We start from the raw sequence: 18,106 nt of genomic DNA on the forward strand, positions 1-18,106 counted from the left end.
CCTCAAGGTTGAATCTGGGCCAGCTATCTTTTCATTCCTGCTTATTAGGAAATGAGTGCATAATTTAGAATTATTATTGAGGAAAGCAGTGGCCACTACCATGCCAGACTAAATAATATTACATCTTAGTGCACTATGAATTTAGCAGCTTAAATTACTTCAGATGAAAAAAGAATAAAGATACCATCATCTTGAATGATGAAAGCAATCTAATTTATTCCATGAGTATTTTTATGACAGGTTTTGATTGTATAAATCTGCAGAAGCCGACCTACTGTGGCCTGGGTGGGGCTTCAGTGGGCCTGACCCAGATTCCATATATTTTTGGCCAGAGCTCAAAGCATGACATTAAGCCAGAGGAAGATGCCATTTGGGTTCTAAGATATTTTACAGTAGCATCCAAAGGTTAGTGAATTGGCTCTATAGGGAATTTCTCTGAGTCACATTGAGCTTGATATGACTAGTTTTGGGAAACATTTTTTCATACCCCCTCAATTAGGAAAACAGAAAAAAGGATATGCGTTTTATCTTAAGTTTTCTAGACCAAGCTGAAGAAAGAATGATGCCTATCTCCATAGACTCTCTTCCATCCTGTTCTGTGCTGGCATTTCGAGTTGTAACATTGAATGTGCGCCATCTAGTGTTCATACACCACCATACAGGCTGTTACAGAAGGCTCCAGGCAAGAGCATTGTCACTTGTTAAAATGATGGGATAATTCCTTTTATTTGAAGAGAGATTTGGGATTTGTAAGTTACAGATCTCTATTTTCTGAGTAATCCATACTCCCTAATCCTTCATTGATGTCCATTTTTATCTAAAAGAAACCAACTAAAATTTTTCATAGATAAATTCATTATATACTCAGAGTGATTTGGCAGAATTCAAACAGAAGAGAGGCAGAAGAAAGGCAGGTTCAACAGAAGAGAGGCAGAATATTTTTTGGCTTTGATTTCAGACAAGTTAGTTAATCTCCCTGCTTTTCAGCCTCACTGTAAATAATAACAGTTATTAAAAGGTCACTGGATATATGCCCAGAAAATATCATGGAAGTTTCTATGTATTCATAATGGAAAAATCAAACAAGAAGGGAAAAGCAGGGCTTCCCTGGTGGCGCAGTGGTTAAGAATCCGCCTGCCAATGCAGGGGACACGGGTTTGAGCCCGGGTCCAGGAAGATCCCACACGCCATGGAGCAACTAAGCCCATGGGCCACAACTACTGAGCCTGCATGCTAGAGCCTGCACACCACAACTACTGAGCCTGTGCACCACAACTGCTGAAGCCCGCGTGCCTAGAGCCCATGCTCCACAACAAGAGAGGCCACCGCACTGAGAAGTCCGCGCACCACAACGAAGAGTAGCCCCTGCTCACCGCAACTAGAGAAAGCCCGTGCACAGCAACGAAGACCCAATGCAGTCAAAAAATAAAATCAATAAATTAAAAAAAAAAGAAAAAAAAGGGAAAAGCAAACCGCATGTCCTGAAGAAATGTGATTCATCAAATTTGCCAGAACAATTTTTCAAAGTCTTATATATAGACAATGTGTGTTTAAGACCAAACACTGTCATGTGACACACAGAGCCTAAAAATGCATTGATAGAAAATAAGACTAAAATTGAAAGTGGTAAAACAGAACCATTCCCTTTGTTCTAAATGGCTTAACTACTCCAGAACCACTCTATAAATGTGATGCTAGTAGAAAATCATTCAATACTGATTACAGGGATTTCCAAATGGCAAAGAAAAGGCTGATCCAACATGTAGAACAGGGCTACCTTGAAAAGCAAGGGGGAAAGCAAGAAAGCTCTAACTCAGTTTGCTGAAAGAGGACAAGAGCTTGGACATGCTCTTCTTTTATGCAGTGTTTTCTAGCAAAACAGCTCAATCAAATGTTTTAAATATCTACAGACTGTGTGGAATCTGCCTGTTCTCTCCATGCCAACGGACTCTCCTCTTTGATTTCTTTCTGTCCAAATATTTCAGACCTTTGGTTGCTCTCAACCTGCTCCTACAACCTGTTTTAGCTTTTAAAACAGATAAGCTGTTAGGAGGCAGGGGAACCTCCTGGAGGTGACCAGGCTTGAAACAGCAATAGCAGAGATTTTGATTTAAAAACCAGTCTCCCTCGCCACTCCAGAGTTGTGAACAGCTTTCTCATCTGCAGCCTTTACGGATGGTTTTAAAAATGACACTCTTCACACTTCCCGAGCACATAATTTCAAGGTCAGTGAGTCCCCTCATGAAGCCCTGAGTGCTCACAGGCCAGGCATGTGTCCCAGTGACATCAAATCACAAAAGCAAACGCAAGCCGCTTTTCTTATCAAGGGAATCCTCTAAATAGAAATAAAGTCTTAATTTATGCTCCTCTGGAAGCCATAAATTACCCCCCCCCTAAATCTTTACAGCATCCATGTGAAGGAAGAGGCAAACACTTAACCCCTCTGTATCCTGTTTTATTTTTAAAACGGGACCCTACATTAACACAACAGGTCACTCTGCAACCCAGAGTTCCACACCCTAGCTCCGAAGCCCCACGATCCAGGCAATTATCTTTCCTGTTAAAATGAGGACAGAAAAGAAAACCTTTCTTGGGTTCCATCTGTTTGTCTGTTTTTCTCCATCCTACCAAAATCTGTTCCTTCTCAAGTTCTTCTCTTCTCCATACGGTCTAACGATTTCCGTGTACAGATTATTTCAAGTCTAGGGAAACTGTGTTACCAGGAGGCCATCAATAACAGGAGTTATGCCGTCCTTCTCTCCCCTCACGCTGCCCCCAATTCTTTCACTAAACGTCAGAGGATGAATGGAAGATGATGACGGTGAGCTCCAGCCTCTGCTTTCCTTTTCTTAGGGACCAGATTGTTCTGGGGTGCTCATCCCTTCACCTCTGCCACAGCTACCCAGAACTGCATTGCTTATCTCCTCTCTGCCCAGAAGGACAGCCCATTCCCATCCCTCGAAAAAACAAGGGAAGAGTAAGCAACATAGAGAAGTGTGTGGCGGCCGCATTCTCTAGGCCTGCATTGTAGGCAGAGGTGAGGGAGAGGCCAGCTTGTCATTCTGTGCCGTGAACTGTACAAATAACATCAGTGCTTGCTCTCTGTCCTTAGTGTCTAACCTGTTTTCATCCCGATTCATCAATGATTATTACAAGCCACCTGCCACTTGAAAGAGGCCCAAGAACACGGAAGAACAGAATTCTCAGGAAGAAATCTTTCCTTTTTTCTATCATTTTTTGATTCTTTGTGTGTGTGAGAAAGAAAGAGTATGGGTAGAGGGGAGAAAAAGATAGAATACAAACCAGAAAGGGAAATTATACTATGATTTGAGGTAATTCACAGAGAAAAGTGAATGCCTCTCATAAAAAACAAAAAGGCAGTGAAGACACAGAAAAAAAAAAATTCTCAGGCCGTCTTCATTTATCACCCTTCATAGATATTTTTCCTAAAAAAATAAAGAGAGAAATTTCAGGTGAGAGATAAACTGAAGTTCAGTAAGCCTGGGATAGCTTCTCTTTCATAATCTATTTTTATGTAGTTTTATAGAGTTTACTCCGGAATGGAGTTGTTTTTTTTTTAAAACTAATGGCTGATGACGCTTTTCCTCCAGTTTACCCGACAGCCGGCAATCACGTCCCACTGTGTAGCTGACTCTTCCAAACCCCTGACAGGGAGGAGCCCTTGTCTTAATACATAAATTAAAAGGTGACTATTCATCAAGAAATAACACTCTTCTTTAAAAAAAAAGATTCTTCATAAGTTTCATTTCAAAAAAATCCTTTACTGAGTTCATAAACAATTTGGTTTAAAAAAAAATCTACTTATATAAAAAATCTTCACCTCTGTCATGTAAAATAAGGGACCTTTATAAACATGTATTTTCTTTTATTATGCCACTTTCTTCTTTTCTTTCAAATACCAAACTTAAGACTGTAAATATCCCTTTTGCATTTTAAGATCTATTTTGTTTCAAAACATTCACATTTCTTTCAACAAATTTGAGCTTGGAAAAATGATTCTTTCTTTTTAATCTTTGCCAGATGTTGTTTATACTACAAGCAATTTTTTTTTCAGTACTCCATAATGCAATTATTGTTTAATTAGTGACAAATCTGTCATTTCTGGGCTTAAAAAAAAAAATTAACAAGTACCAAATGTACTTTTGTATTTTGAATTTACCCATGCTCTCTGAGAGGGTTAAGACACAGGGATGCCAGCTCTGGAAGCAGAGCAAAATCCCCCAAATCTGAAGTTCCTCTTCTAGCCTCGCCCAGTGGCCTCTATCTTGTTGGTTTGTGTAGCCTGAGCGGGGAAGATAGCTCTTCAGCCCCCTGCTGCTTCTTGGCTCAGCCTCTGAGTGGCAGTGACCTCCCAGGTCAACTACTGCCCTGTTTTGTTTTCTTTTTTTGGTTTTTTTTTTGGTTTGTTTGTTTCTCTCCCTTCATCCCTGACTGGCTGCCAAGTCCTGCATCCCCAGCAGTGAAAACAGAACTTGAGATCTAGGCCTCTTTCTTTACAGACAATGCTGGGTGATCTGGTGCCCCCCTGAGGTCGACGCTGGAAAGTGCAATTACTGTCTGAGATTTTTTTTTTTTTATACCTCTTAGCTACAAGCAGAAACCACCTCCACACTTTTCTATTCGATCACTGCTAAATTATCTACCTCAGCTTTTGTTAAATTACATGCATCACATTAAAGAGCTCAAAAAAGAAATGCTTAAAAGACTGCTAATGAGAAAGCAGGAAAAGAAAACCCTAGAACATTAGTAAGAAGTTATTCAAACAGAGAAAACTGACATCATCCAGGATGTGAAGTTAATTCTTCAGTATAATCTTTTATTAAAGGGGAGCGGTGTTTGGAATTTTGTGTAAAAGAAGTTTCTTTTTCTTTTGGAAGTGGCTATGACTGCTATCTGGAGAAATGAAAACAAGAATGCATCTTATCTCATATGAGGGAGGTCAAGCAGGACACTGAGGTATCTGCAGGTTTATTATTCTTAAGCGCTTATCAGATCAAGAACTACTTTTTCACCCTATCTTTATTGAGGTATACTTGACAAGATTAAGAACTAATTTTAAGGGCACTATGAAGAGAATACCCGGAGTGTTTCCTGATTTAAAATCTGAATAAACAAAACCAACCCCCCCGCCCCACCCCCGCACTCTTTCGTGGGCAAATCTCTAGATCCCGCTGGAGGGGCCAGCCAGCGAAGGATCACATGGGAGGGCATGGGAACTAGGGTATATCCCGGCCCTGGCATGCAGCAGGGCAGCCAAGCACACTGCCACCCAGCCAGCACCTTTCATTCAAATGTGGAATATAAACAATAGCTTTCTGGGCTCCACAAACAGAATTGTAACTGGAAAACATAACATCCTTCTGATTTGGGGCCAGCCTTGGGAAACCAAACAGTGCCAAGAAAGCTGAATAATTAGCAAGTGGCTTTCACTGCTTTTGGTGACATCAGTTTTTAAGGTCAGGTCTGAAGCTATGGATTAGGTCTTCCATTGCCTGTTCTGTCAAGGGACACACAAGACCATCTGCTTTTGAAAAGTGTCAGTCTGCTCAGTAGATGACAAACTGAGGTTAATACCTTGGTTTATTTAGGAGCACCAAATGTGGCAGGCGGGCATGTACTTGGGGGAGGTCCAGCCCACGAGAGCCAAAGGGTGAGTCTCAGAAGTGAACAGGTTTTGAAAACTTCCTTTTATTTTAGAAGTCAAAAACATATACATGCACTTAGAATTCAGGTGATTATTAGGTTAGTGCCTTATTATTCATAGTCTTAATGGAAAATACCAAGCCTCGCGTCCTTGAGAGGCCAAAGAACATTTGGGGACATTATTTCACTTAGTACAACCTGTACTACACTTTTATCTTTTGTTTTTGCAACATCTTGGTAACTAAAGAATTTCTAGGGCTAATTCTGGATAGTCCCAAGAGATGGAAACCTAATTAACGGTGCTCCATATGAAATACAAGTTATATAGACCATCACACTTTAATTACTCTCAGAATCCAGCTCTAATGTAATAGGCATCGAGTTTCTTCTGGAGGAAAGTACCGCAGTCCTGTGCTAGCTGAGTCTTCAAGATCTCTCTGATACTTATGCACGGTCCTGTCACTGCACCAAGATACTGCGCTATGATAAATGAATCAGATGATGCAATTAGGAAGCACGTTCTTCAGGTTACCCTTCCAATCACTCAGTCATGTCACAGGCTTATTCCAGCCTGCCTGGTTTTTTGGCTCAGTATGCCTGAGGAGAGCAGCCCACGCCAATCAAGGACTTGCAGCTCTGTATTATAATTACCTCCTTGAACCATAAGGCACAGAGGGGTTACATCCTGCCAATGCCACAATACATTAAACCAAATAACGCCCTCTGGAATCCCCCCTTTAACCATAATGGAAGCTCTGAATGTCTACACACATGATCCTGATAAGTGCTCTTGGTAAATCAACTGACTTCAAAACTGTCTGGGGGAAATCATTTTAAACTGTAAATTGGAGACCGAAGGTTAATGGGAGCGCCTGCTCTCTCTCTCTCATACACAGTATCCTGTGTTTACTGAAGTGCTGCTCAGGCCCTAGGGCCACAGGGAAAAGGACGCAAAGAGGCTCAGAGAAGAACCACAAGGTTGCTGAATCAAACCAACCTAGAGAAGTCGATGAAGCTGGAATTTTTCTATAGGGAGAACACTTAAAGGAAATTTAATGAGAACCTTGAAAGCAAGAAAATAGCTCAGTTACTATATTTTGCCACTGAAAAAGGACCAGAGAAAATTAAATTACAGCATGTATATTTAAGTTAGAAATAGATTTACCTGATAATAAAGGTAATGTTTTGAATGGGTTGCCAGGGGCTTCTAAAAGCCTTTGTTTATACTGAATTTTATTATAATTATTTTTATATAAAGTGACCTCTTATTTTTCACCATAATATGCAACTCTTTTGAATGATGAGGTCAAGGAGAATTTTCCTAAAAGTAACTCTCTTTGGGCTCTCTCAGTCTTTATACCTATCTTCTTTTCTTTTTTTCTATCGAACACTATAAACTTCTAAATCAGTTGGGTTCTATTTGTGCCAGCTAACTTGCAGATGAAAGCATCATGGCTGTTGGCGACTACAACACTATCCATGGTCACCTGGGAGGCCCCAGAATGGGAAGGCAAAGGGGAGCCCAGGAAACAGGGAGAAGGCAAGCACAGCCATGGTCACACACGTGAGCTGGTAGGGACTGATCAGGACCTAAAAAGAGAACTGGGATATTGTAAGAAGGCAGAAGATTCGGTTTTGATTCTCTTACACAGCCTCCAATTTAAAAGAGAAAGAAAAAAACCAGTAAGTTCTAAGTGAATTAAACAAATAGAAGGTGTTGGAGGGGGGGCTGTGCAAACTCAGCCAACCTCAGCGCACACTATGCAGAGACTCACCCGCCCCCGCAACACACGCCTCAGCTCAGCAGGGAGGCACGCACTCTCCTCCGCCCAGTTTCCTGAACACCAACATAAGATCTGACGGTTCACCATCTCCCTCGAGCTAAGTTTCTCCATCTGTACAATAGGAAGCAAATCTCTGCCCCATATCTCCCCTAGGTTACAAAAGCTAATGAGAAAACATGTTAGAGCCCACTGAGGTTCCTGTAAGAGGCCCCAGAAGCATGACACCTCCTGCAGTTTTTTAATTGTTTTTTTCAGAGTGCGTTGGTCTTTATTCCTGTTCTTACAAAAATGCACATAAATTCCAGAGCTGCCTCCCACAGAGGGAAAGCATCCCCATTGGTCGGTTCTGAGGACTGCCTGAGGGCCTGGGCCCCTGACACTGGATTAGGCAATGGGGCCCATTTGGCCCACTGAGCGCCCGACTTCCCAGGCCTGAGAAGTTCTGAGTAGAGGGGAGACTGGCAGCCCCTGAATGGAGGGAGGGTTCAAGGCTGGCAGGCTGACACCAAAAGAAAACTGACAGAATTCTCAGTTGTTTTTGTTGTTTTAACCATTTTTCTGGGGTTTTGTTTTGTATCTTTTAAGTATTTTATTTTTCCTCTAGTGAAGGGTTAAAAGTTTATTTTTTGAATGCTTTTCTTTGTTAATTGATCCCTCCTACTGTTCATGAGATCCTCACTTTTTAAAACTTAATTTTTCATGTGGAAATGAGAAATACTGTTTTAAAAAATTTGTTGTCCAAATGTCAGGTCAATTCTTGTGAATATGCAATATAAGGTGCAATGATCAAATAAATCTTGAAGCTTGCCTTTTTTTTTGCCCGTGCCACTCAGCTTGTGGGCTGGTGGGATCTTAGTTCCCTGACCAGGGATTGAACCCGGGGCCACAGCTGTGAAAGCACCAAGTCCTAACCACTGGACCACCAAGGAATTCCCTCACCTTATTTTTAATACATGCTCTAAGTATGCAGAAAAGCCCCCTACATTAGGCATTTCAAAAATAAAATGTAGATAGATGATTATTTTAAAAGGTGCCAATCGCTCTTTAGTTTACATTTTTTTCCACTTGTGCTGACTAAAAGAAGGGTATCATACCCAGCATCGTCTTTAAGGATTTTTCTCCTCATCAAAACCCGGCACATACCAGCAATGAATCTTTCATAAAGCATTCGATCCTCTTCAGAAAATTTCTCTCATTGGAGATAAGCTTTTCAAAAAGATGCAGCATTGTATTTTCAAGGCTGGGAAGGTGCCGAAGCCAGAGGCAGAGTATAGCTGACGTGGGGAGAGAAATCTTCTTCCTTTCAGTAAGAAATAAACAAAACTTTAATATAAATGAGTCACTGAAAAAAGAAGCAACTGACAAAGGATTAATCTCCAAAATATACAAACAGCTCATGGAGCTCAAGAGCAAAAAAAACAAACAACCCAATTAAAAAATGGGCGGAAGATCTAAATAGACATTTCACCAAAGAGGACATACAGATGACCAAGAGGCACATGAAAAGATGCTCAACATCACTAATCATTAGAGAAATGCAAATCAAAACTGCGAGGTATCACTTCACACCGGTCAGAATGGCCATCATCAAAAAATCTACAAACAATAAATGCTGGAGAGGGTGTGGAGAAAAGGGAACCCTATTGCACTGTTGGTGGGAATGTAGATTGATACAGCCACTATGGAGAAAAGTATGGAGGTTCCTTAAAAACCTAAAAATAGAACTACCATACGACCCAGCAATCCCACTACTGGGCATATACCCTGAGAAAACCATAATTCAAAAGGACACATGTACCCCAATGTTCATTGCAGCACTATTTACAATAGCCAGGACATGGAAACAACCGAAATGTCCAATGACAGATAAATGGATAAAGAAGATGTGGTACATATATACAATGGAATATTACTCAGCCATAAAAAGGAAAGTGGGTCATTTGTAGAGATGTGGATGGACCCAGAGTCTGTCATACAGAGTGAAGTAAGCCATAAAGAGAAAAATAAATATCGTATATTAACGCATATATGTGGAATCTAGAAAAATCGTACAGATGAACCTATTTGTAGGGCAGGAACAGAGATACAGATGTAGAGAACGGACATGTGGACACAGTGGGGGAAGGAGAGGGTGGGTCGAATTGGGAGATTGGGTTTGACATAGATACACTGCCATGTGTAAAATGGATAGCTAGGGGGAACCTGCTGTATAGCACAGGGAATTCAGCTCCGTGCTCTGTGATGACCTAGATGGGTGGGATGGGGGGGTGGGAGGGAGGTCCAAAAGGGAAGGGATATAGGTATACATATAGCTGACTCACTTCATTGTACAGCAGAAACTAACACAACATTGTAAAGCAGTTATACTCTAAAAAAAAAAAGAAAGAGTTCAAAATGCAATAACAAATCCAATCTGTGACTTTTTTTCATTATGGTCATAGTAGCAGTTAATAGTTATAGTATCAATGAATATGTACCAAGTATCCCTTTGCAAATATGCTTCCACTTCAACTCAAGAAAAAAAAAAATGCTTTCAAAAAGGACAAATAAATATATAGTGAAGAAAGAAAGAGAGTGATAAAAAATGTGATGGAAAAAGGCCTTGAGATATCCAGGTAAATGCAGTCCCTAATTTAAGAAACAGTTATGTTTGAAAGTGCATCATAATGGTTTAAAATGTGGAGTCAGCCCTGGGTTTGAGTCCCAGAGCCATCACCTACTCACTATATGACCTTGGGAAAGTTACTTAACCTCTAAACCTCAGTTTACTCATCTGTAAAATAGGCCTACCTCCCTCCTAGTGTTGTCAGAAGGATCAAATGCAATAATAACACATGTACAGTGAGTGCTTAGGACAGTTCTTGGCACATAGTAAATATTTAATCACTGTATTTGTAAATCTGTTGAAAATTTTCTTTAGTAATAATTTCATAAAAGGTGGTTGGACTGGTTGATCCACAGTTGATCCACAGCATGATACACTATAGACCCTAACCATTTTGTATAGTTACATTTCTATAGGATAATGTATTTGGAGATTCCTCCTATGTCAGGTCAGTGAATCAGGGATTCTACTTCTCCTGGGAGGGAGCACTAGGGGGACATCTGTCTAACTCTGAGCCACCAGCAGGGGGCCCTCCCTGTGAATGCTGAGCCTATTCTGGCCTGGTGGAACTTGGCTTTCTTCTCTCGGCCCTGCTTTTCCAAGGCCTCCTGCCCTTTCACCTGCAGGACCACAGAGAGCAGAGTGATTTTCCAGGTTCTGCTAAAGACGTTTACTGCTTTTAATAAGAAAAAGGAAAGCTGGGGACACAAAGGTTTCCCATTACCCAACAACCCTTTCAGGGTCTTTCCCTTCACCATCACTTCTGGGCCATTTCTCTGCAGGAGCTGGCATGAAGCCCAGGGAATGGGTACAGGGGCAGGAAACGAATAGGCAAAGACACAGGGTAGCAATTTCTAGTAGTTTCTTTTTGTTCTTTTCCCATAGCCTAACTCCTGTAGACCTTGTCCTAGATTAACTCTGGGGCAAGACTGGAAGAGGCTGAAGAATTGTAGGGTCTGTCACAGCAGCAGGTAGAAGGGCAGGAGAAAGGGAGGGAGGCATGGCCCTCATCTGACCCTCTTTATAACTCCCATCTCACCTTGAGCTTCAGCTCTTCTGGGAAGTCTTACAGGACCCCCTTCCCTCACCTCTCCGTACCTGGCAATGAAGAACTGCCATGGTGCCCCAAACTCGTATCACCTGGCACATTCTGGGGCCACACTATGGATGTCCTCTATTGTGGCACCAGTGCTTTGGGTTGCCATTCCCATGCCACCACCCCTGTTATACTCGATGGCAAGGAGCTGGTAGTCACGCATTCAAGGAAGATGACTAAGCACTTCCCATGTGGCACTCAATGTGCTGGGTGCAGGCCAAACAACTAGGAACAAACAGACCTAATCTGTACCCTTAGCGGTTTAGGGCCCAGTGGGAGGTATACATACATATATACATACACACACACACCAAACTGTGATAAAGGCAATGAAGGAAAAGGACAGGCTGAGGAAAAAGAGAATATCAGGAGGGGCCCAATTTAGATCAGGTGGTCAGGGACAGCCTCTCCAGTTGAGTTTAGCTAGAGACTAGCTTGGTGGGATAGGCAAGGTGAAGAGCGGTGGGAAGAGCACCTCAGCAGAGGGAATAGCAGCTGCATCAGAAGAGAGCAAAGGTGAGGCGGCCTGTGATGAGGCTGTGCAGGACCACAGGCAAGGCAAGGGTCTGGTGTTTTATTCTGGCCCAGAAGGTTTTTGTTTTTTTTTTTTTTAATTTATTAATTTATTTATTTTTGGCTGCGTTGGGTCTTCGTTGCTGCACGCGGGCTTTCTCTAGTTGCGGTGAGCAGGGGCTACTCTTCGTTGCGGTGCACGGGCTTCTCATTGCAGTGGCTTCTTTTGTTGCAGAGCACGGGCTGTAGGTGCGTAGGCTTCAGTAGTTGTGGCATGTGGGCTCAGTAGTTGTGGCTTGCGGGCTCTAGAGCGCAGGCTCAGTAGTTGTGGCACACGGGCTTCATTGCTCCACGGCATGTGGGATCTTCCCGGACCAGGGCTCGAACCTGTGTCCCCTGTATTGGCAGCTGGATTCTTAACCACTGCGCCACCAGGGAAGCCCTGGCCCGGAAGGTTTTAAACAGAGGAGTGCCAGGATCCAATTTATATTTCAAAGATCACTCTGATTGCTGCATGGAGAACTCAGTTCAGAGAAAAGAGTGGGTGCAAATTTCCAGGGGGAGCTGGTGTTAGCTTGGACCTGGGTGGCACTGGAGAAGGAGAGATAATGTATTTTAACAGTAATATCAAGAGATACTGGCAATGAATTCGATGAGAGCTGGTGAAGATGAGGTAGGAATCAAGGCTGTCGCAAGTTTCTTGAGCTGCAAGATGGATGGACATACCATTTACTCAATGGAAAGAAGGGAAGAAAAGATTTGTGAAGGATTTACTCAGAGCTTAGTTTGGGGTGTGTGAATTTAGAATGTCTGAGGCACAATCCAACAGAGGTAGGACGTAGGTCCTTGAATATCCAAGTTGGAAGTTCTGGGGAGAGATCTGGGCTGAAGATCTATATTAGGGAGCTGTCAGCTGGCACGGAGCAGCAAGAGAATCGAGGAGAACTCTGAGGGACAGAGGTCTGAGTGGGGAGAGGGCCCAGGTCTGTGCCCCAAGGAGTTGCAACAGGTAAAGGAAGAGGTGGAGGAGCTGCAGACAGAAGGAGGAGTGCCAGACAGACAGGAGACACAGAAGCAGAGAACCATGCCACCAAGGAAGAGAAGGCCAGTCCAGCTGTGGCCAAGTCTGCTGAGAGGCTGAGGACATGCGGAGGGGAACACGAGCACTGCGTCGGGCAGGCCCTTTGTGACCTCCCCAAGAAAAGTGTTGGATGGGGATGGAGTGACGGAAGCTGAAGGCAGAGTGCGTGAGGAGAAGAGCCGAAGTGCAGCCAGCATTGCAGACTGGTCTTCAGAGGTATGGCTGTGCTAGGAGTGAGTGACAACAGGAAGCCACACAGGGTGGTGGCCTTGTGTGTTCCTGAAAGGTGGTGTTTTAGGCTGACTGCTGATGGGCCGGATGAAGAGGAGATGGAGAGGCTGAAGGACCAGTAGCTGCCATTTATTAAGGTCTCACCTGGAACAATGCTAAGCATTTTACTTGTATTTTAATCCTCATAACAACCCTGCAAAACAGGTACCATTATTATCCTTATTTTTTGAGGTTGGAGAGGGACCGAGGACTCACAGCCACGATTGGAACCTCGTAGGTCTGGTGCTGGAGCCAGTCCTCAGCCTCAAGTCATACAGAAGCCTGTCCACTCTGCAGGCAGGAGTGGAGGATGTTGCTCAGAAGCTGGGGCCTGGCGCAGGGTGAGAGCAGACAGTTCTCCTGGGTGAGCCAGGTGGCTGGACCCTGTGTTCACTCCCTTCAGTGTCTAGGGAAGTCTTTTCAAAAGTCCAGGCTATCAGCCAATTTTAGCCACATTAACCGACGGCTGGGAAGGGATTTCTGTCCAGTTTTCTTGAGGAAGAAGAACACCCCTTGGGAGTAGGGAGAGGGTGTCGGTAGCCTCTGTCTCAGAGCCAGAAAGCCCCTGGGAGGCAGGGAAGCTCTGAGGTGCAGGGGGAAGAACTTGGCCGCACAGTGGCTCCTCCCTTCCCAAATAACACCTGCTCTCATCACACCTTATCTTTTTTGAGGATCTATGTGAAATAAATATGTACATCATTAGAAAAGTTTCTCACTTCAGTGAGAGTTCTTCAGAGGCAGTCCCAGTCCTAAGCCCTCTGAGCAGCAATATGCACAGTGTAATTTCTATCATGAGGTCATGGTGGCCGAGTGATGCCCAGTGCACAGAGGCAGGAGCTGTTAAGAATGATGAACAGTAGATAGATATGAACAAATGTAAAAGGAAGCTAGTGTAAAATGGTAGTTCCAGCAAATATCTGAATTAAAAGATGTTGCTCAGTTACAAATTTACATAAGAGTTGCGTAAGTTCTATACTCAAGTCAGTAAGTACATAATACTTTTGTTCTATTCTCAGACACAGTTTGAAAAATGTATATGTTAAAAACTGTCTTTTTATTACCCTTGATTCATAGCACACTCTACTAATTGCTGTAAATGATTATATCTATGGGCTCATGTTCAGTATTTGAATCATCTATTAACAAAAAAAAAAAAATCTATTTTTCTCTAAAACATCAAAGACTTAACTACAATTAATCTTGGATGAAGAAATTACCAAAGCAACATGATCTTAATATACTGCATAACAGAATTTGGCTGGACTGTAAATGTAAATTATATATAATTTACATTATATATAAATTATATCTCAATAAAACCAGGAAAAAAGAAGGCAAATTATAAAAGAAGAAGTGCAAATGGCCAATAAAAATATGCAGATTTTCAACCTTATTAATAGTATAGAAGGGTAAACTAACACATCAAGGAGGTATCATTTTTTCATGCTCACATCAGCAAATGTTTAGATGAATGATAACATCCAGTGCTAAAGCAGGTATAGGATATGGGTGTTCTCAGAAGTGGGACAGGGAATGGCTTTGCCCTTTTGGTTAAGTCATGTGATACCATCTAATAAACTGTAAAATACACATATCCCTGGTCATCATAACCATACTTTTGTGAATCTGCCTGGCAGAAATAAAAGCATTAGTTAGAAGGTATTTATTGCAGCAATATTCTAAAGAAAAAATTAGAAACAACTTGAATGTATCCATTGGCAAATAGCTAAATAAATTAAGGTCCATTCAAATCAGGAAATATGTTCCTATTTTATAATGAATTGGATCTGTATCCCTTGAGGGATACCCAAGATACGTTGGTTAAAAAACAGGTTCCAGAGTCATGTGTATGATGCAATGCTGTTTTTCTTTTTGTGTTTTTTTAAAAAAGCTTATTAAAAAAAGAGAGAAAATTGAAATTGTTTCACATAGATTTCTAATGTTTACAAGAGTATAAGGTATGGTTACCAGAAGTACTACAGTGTGATAAGGAGGTGATAATTGACATTTTCTGTATATACTTCTGCATTGTTTGACCTGACCTGATAAAAATGTATATATTTCTGTGGAAATGTTAAAGAGCCAATAAAGTAAAAAAAGAAAAACGTTTTTAGGGACACTGAAAAATTTCATTCTGTTCAACATGTGTTAGTTACAGAAACTCTAAGGCTGTCCTTTTCCTACTTTGTCTATAAGTTATTCCATGCATCTAGCCTGGATACTGATCAAAATGACAAATTCAAGAAAAAGAGATGAAGATTAAAAACTTGGCTCTCCAAAATTCCTACCTAATAATCACAGGAAGTTTTCTGCATTATAGCTGTTTTATAATTTCTGACACAGAGCAGGAGAGGCCTGGACAGGACACTCTACCCTGTCCAACATCTCCTACTATTAGACTCTTCTGGACAGATGCCTCCTGGACATTTAAAAAACTGTACTTTGTTTCCCCAAATACTCAATTTAGTGAGTTAGTTGTGTGCCCCATCCTCTTGAAAAAAGATGTAATTAGGTAAAGAAATTGGTCCAGATGCTTATTAAATAATTTTGGCTCCAAATGTTTTTTATAGCTATAATACAAAACCAGAATATGGAATTCAATACTTTGCAAGAGAGGTTCCGGCGGGCGGCGATCATCGGTAGGGAACGTGTTCTAACACTGTCTGAGAGGTAGAGGAGAGAAAGGAGCTTCCTTACTCAAAAGGAATGCAGGCAGTGTTCCATCTTTCCAAACCAGAAAGAGATCAAGGGCTGCCTGGGCTGCTGGAGTAGCCCACAGAAATCAGGACCAACTTTTTTGGAGAACTACTTAATTCCAAGGACCCGGAAAGAATATTCTCTATTACATTTCAAAGGTGAATTTCCATGAAAACTTGATCGAAGAAGTATATCAAATTTGAGGAAACTGTGCCATCGTTATCACTTATATGTGCAGAGAAGTCACTTCTTAAAGCAAAGAGCAGCAACACCAATCAAAGGAAATGTACAAATCCAAACATACTGGACTGTCTATTACAAGTCAGTATCAGCAGGTTTTTACTTGAAAAGTAAACTTTTTCAATAACTAATTTTGTGATATCTTAGTAAGATTTAAAAAAAGAAAAGAAAAAAAGAGGATGCCAGGATAGATAGAAATGGGAGTATTAGTTACTACTACTGCTTGGCTAACTTTTTGTCCTTGGTATTACACTAGCTTTTCTTCGTTTAGACATTCACCTATACTGACAATATTTAAAGCCTGATTTTTCTTTCTTTTTTTTTTCTGGCCGTGCTGCACGTTTTTCGGGATCTTAGTTCCCTGACCAGGCATTGAACCTGGGCCCCAGCAGTGAAAGCTCCGAGTCCTAGCCACTGGATTGCCAGATTTAAAGCCTTAAAGACTGATTTTTTCTTATCAGAGCTGAAAAAACACAAAACTAGAAGCTTGGTTGAAGGTTAGCCTTTTCTTGTAATTTATTTTTTTCTTATTTAGCATCTTTGGAGGGTGTATTAGCTTTTTAAGCAATGGAAATTTAGCTACATCTGGCCTTAGTTCAGTGATAATTTCATTAGGAGGAAAAGATATAAGCTTGAGAAAACCTAATAAAACATTATCAAAAATAATATAATAATTATTAAAGTCAACAACAATAATAACAGCAACAAGTGAACAGTTATTGAGTATTTATTTTGGGTGCCAGGCACCGTGCTAAACATTTTATAGGCACTGGACCCATTGAAATATGTTCCAGTGTGCCTGGGACAGGTTTGTGTCTGTTATCCCACCATAATTATAATAGGTACCTCTTCTAACTCTCAAAAGTGTCACGGTCTACAATTTATAATTGTATGGTCACCCTATTTGACACTCACAGTTACTGCATGAGGTCAGTTGCTTGGTCAGTCACACACCCACTCTTTCTTTCATTTGTTCATTGGCTCATTCATTCCAGTATGTAGAAAAAACTCCTCCAACTAGTCATCAAACTTCTCAATATTTTTGAAGCAATGGACTTATGTTTACCTTAGAGGCCATGTCATGCAGAATTACTTGTACTCCACAGACTTATGAAAGGATTGCAGCAGCCCTCCCAGAAAGGTTTTACACAATGTGCAGCCTGCAGGTGGCTATTACGGCAACCCCAGGGATAGACTTAAGGAGTTAGGTTTGACTTTTAAGCCAAGAAATTATAAAGTTCCTCTAGGTTATCTAAACTGCAGAGAGAAGCAAGCATCTGCTGTTTAAAAGAAGACAGGCTGCCCATTTCTGAAAATACATGACTGTATTTGGAAGCCAAGGCCAAAGACACCCAACCAATTGTAAACCAGATGAAATTCCACTGGTGATTGTGGTAAGCAAATAGTTGGAAGGCTAAACACAGGGCAGGGCACCTTGGTCAAAGAAAGTACGTGGTTTCTAAATGACCACGCAGCACATCTGAGGAACTCTTTAAGGGGCTGGGGGAAAGGGGGTACCAGTGCGGAGGTGGTAATGTGAATCAGCCTCCCCGTGTCAACATGTGGCTGGGATGCTCTGTCTATGGGAAAGTGTCCATGGAAAGGCTCCAGCCCTTACGCCACTGCTTGGGGAACTTGCTGAGCTGAAGCCATAAGAATTGGACAAGTTGAAGACCACCCAGCATTTCTCGACAGTCTGTCCCCTGTGGATTAGCAGACGTAATTTTCCAAACCAAATAAATTTTATTAGTTACTGAGGGAGAACATGCTATCACAAGTAAAATAAATAGCAAAGGAGTTCAGGCCTACTCATGGAACGGCTACTCTCAGCTTTCCATCTGAGCACTGCTGGTCGAGGAAGAGTGGCTATTCTCTAAGCAGGCCTCCTTCTCGCCAGTAATTTCTGCAGCAGCTTTGTGGGGTTTCACAGAGGATGCCGAGGGGCATTCTCCTTCTCATTCCCTTTAATTCAACTCTTGTTGAAAAAGTAAGACTGGAAATACAAGTTGTTAAGACCATATTCTTCAATAAAATGTATTACTAAATAAATTGGAAATAAAGCTACCAAGGTGAAACGCAAAGAGCATTTTACTTAAAAGTAAATACTATGAATAATTGCTTTGGAGGGTAAAAAATGAAATTTGCTGGGGTGAGCC

The 18,106-nt window shown here is 41.6% G+C and overlaps 1 protein-coding gene across 6 annotated transcripts in view; it reads right to left on the reverse strand.

Moving 5' to 3' along the window:
• The window catches only part of FANCC (FA complementation group C), a 272,443-nt gene that overhangs the window by 28,207 nt on the left and 226,130 nt on the right, over window positions 1–18,106 (reverse strand). For all 6 annotated transcript variants that reach the window (XM_068553567.1, XM_068553564.1, XM_068553565.1 and 3 more), the window contains one exon: window positions 8,592–8,748. In XM_068553567.1, coding sequence (XP_068409668.1) covers window positions 8,592–8,748 — 157 coding nt within the window. The remainder of the gene's footprint in view (window positions 1–8,591; window positions 8,749–18,106) is intronic.

This window comes from Eschrichtius robustus, chromosome 10, assembly GCF_028021215.1.
Source record: "Eschrichtius robustus isolate mEscRob2 chromosome 10, mEscRob2.pri, whole genome shotgun sequence".
NCBI classification, from domain to species: Eukaryota; Metazoa; Chordata; class Mammalia; order Artiodactyla; family Eschrichtiidae; genus Eschrichtius; species Eschrichtius robustus.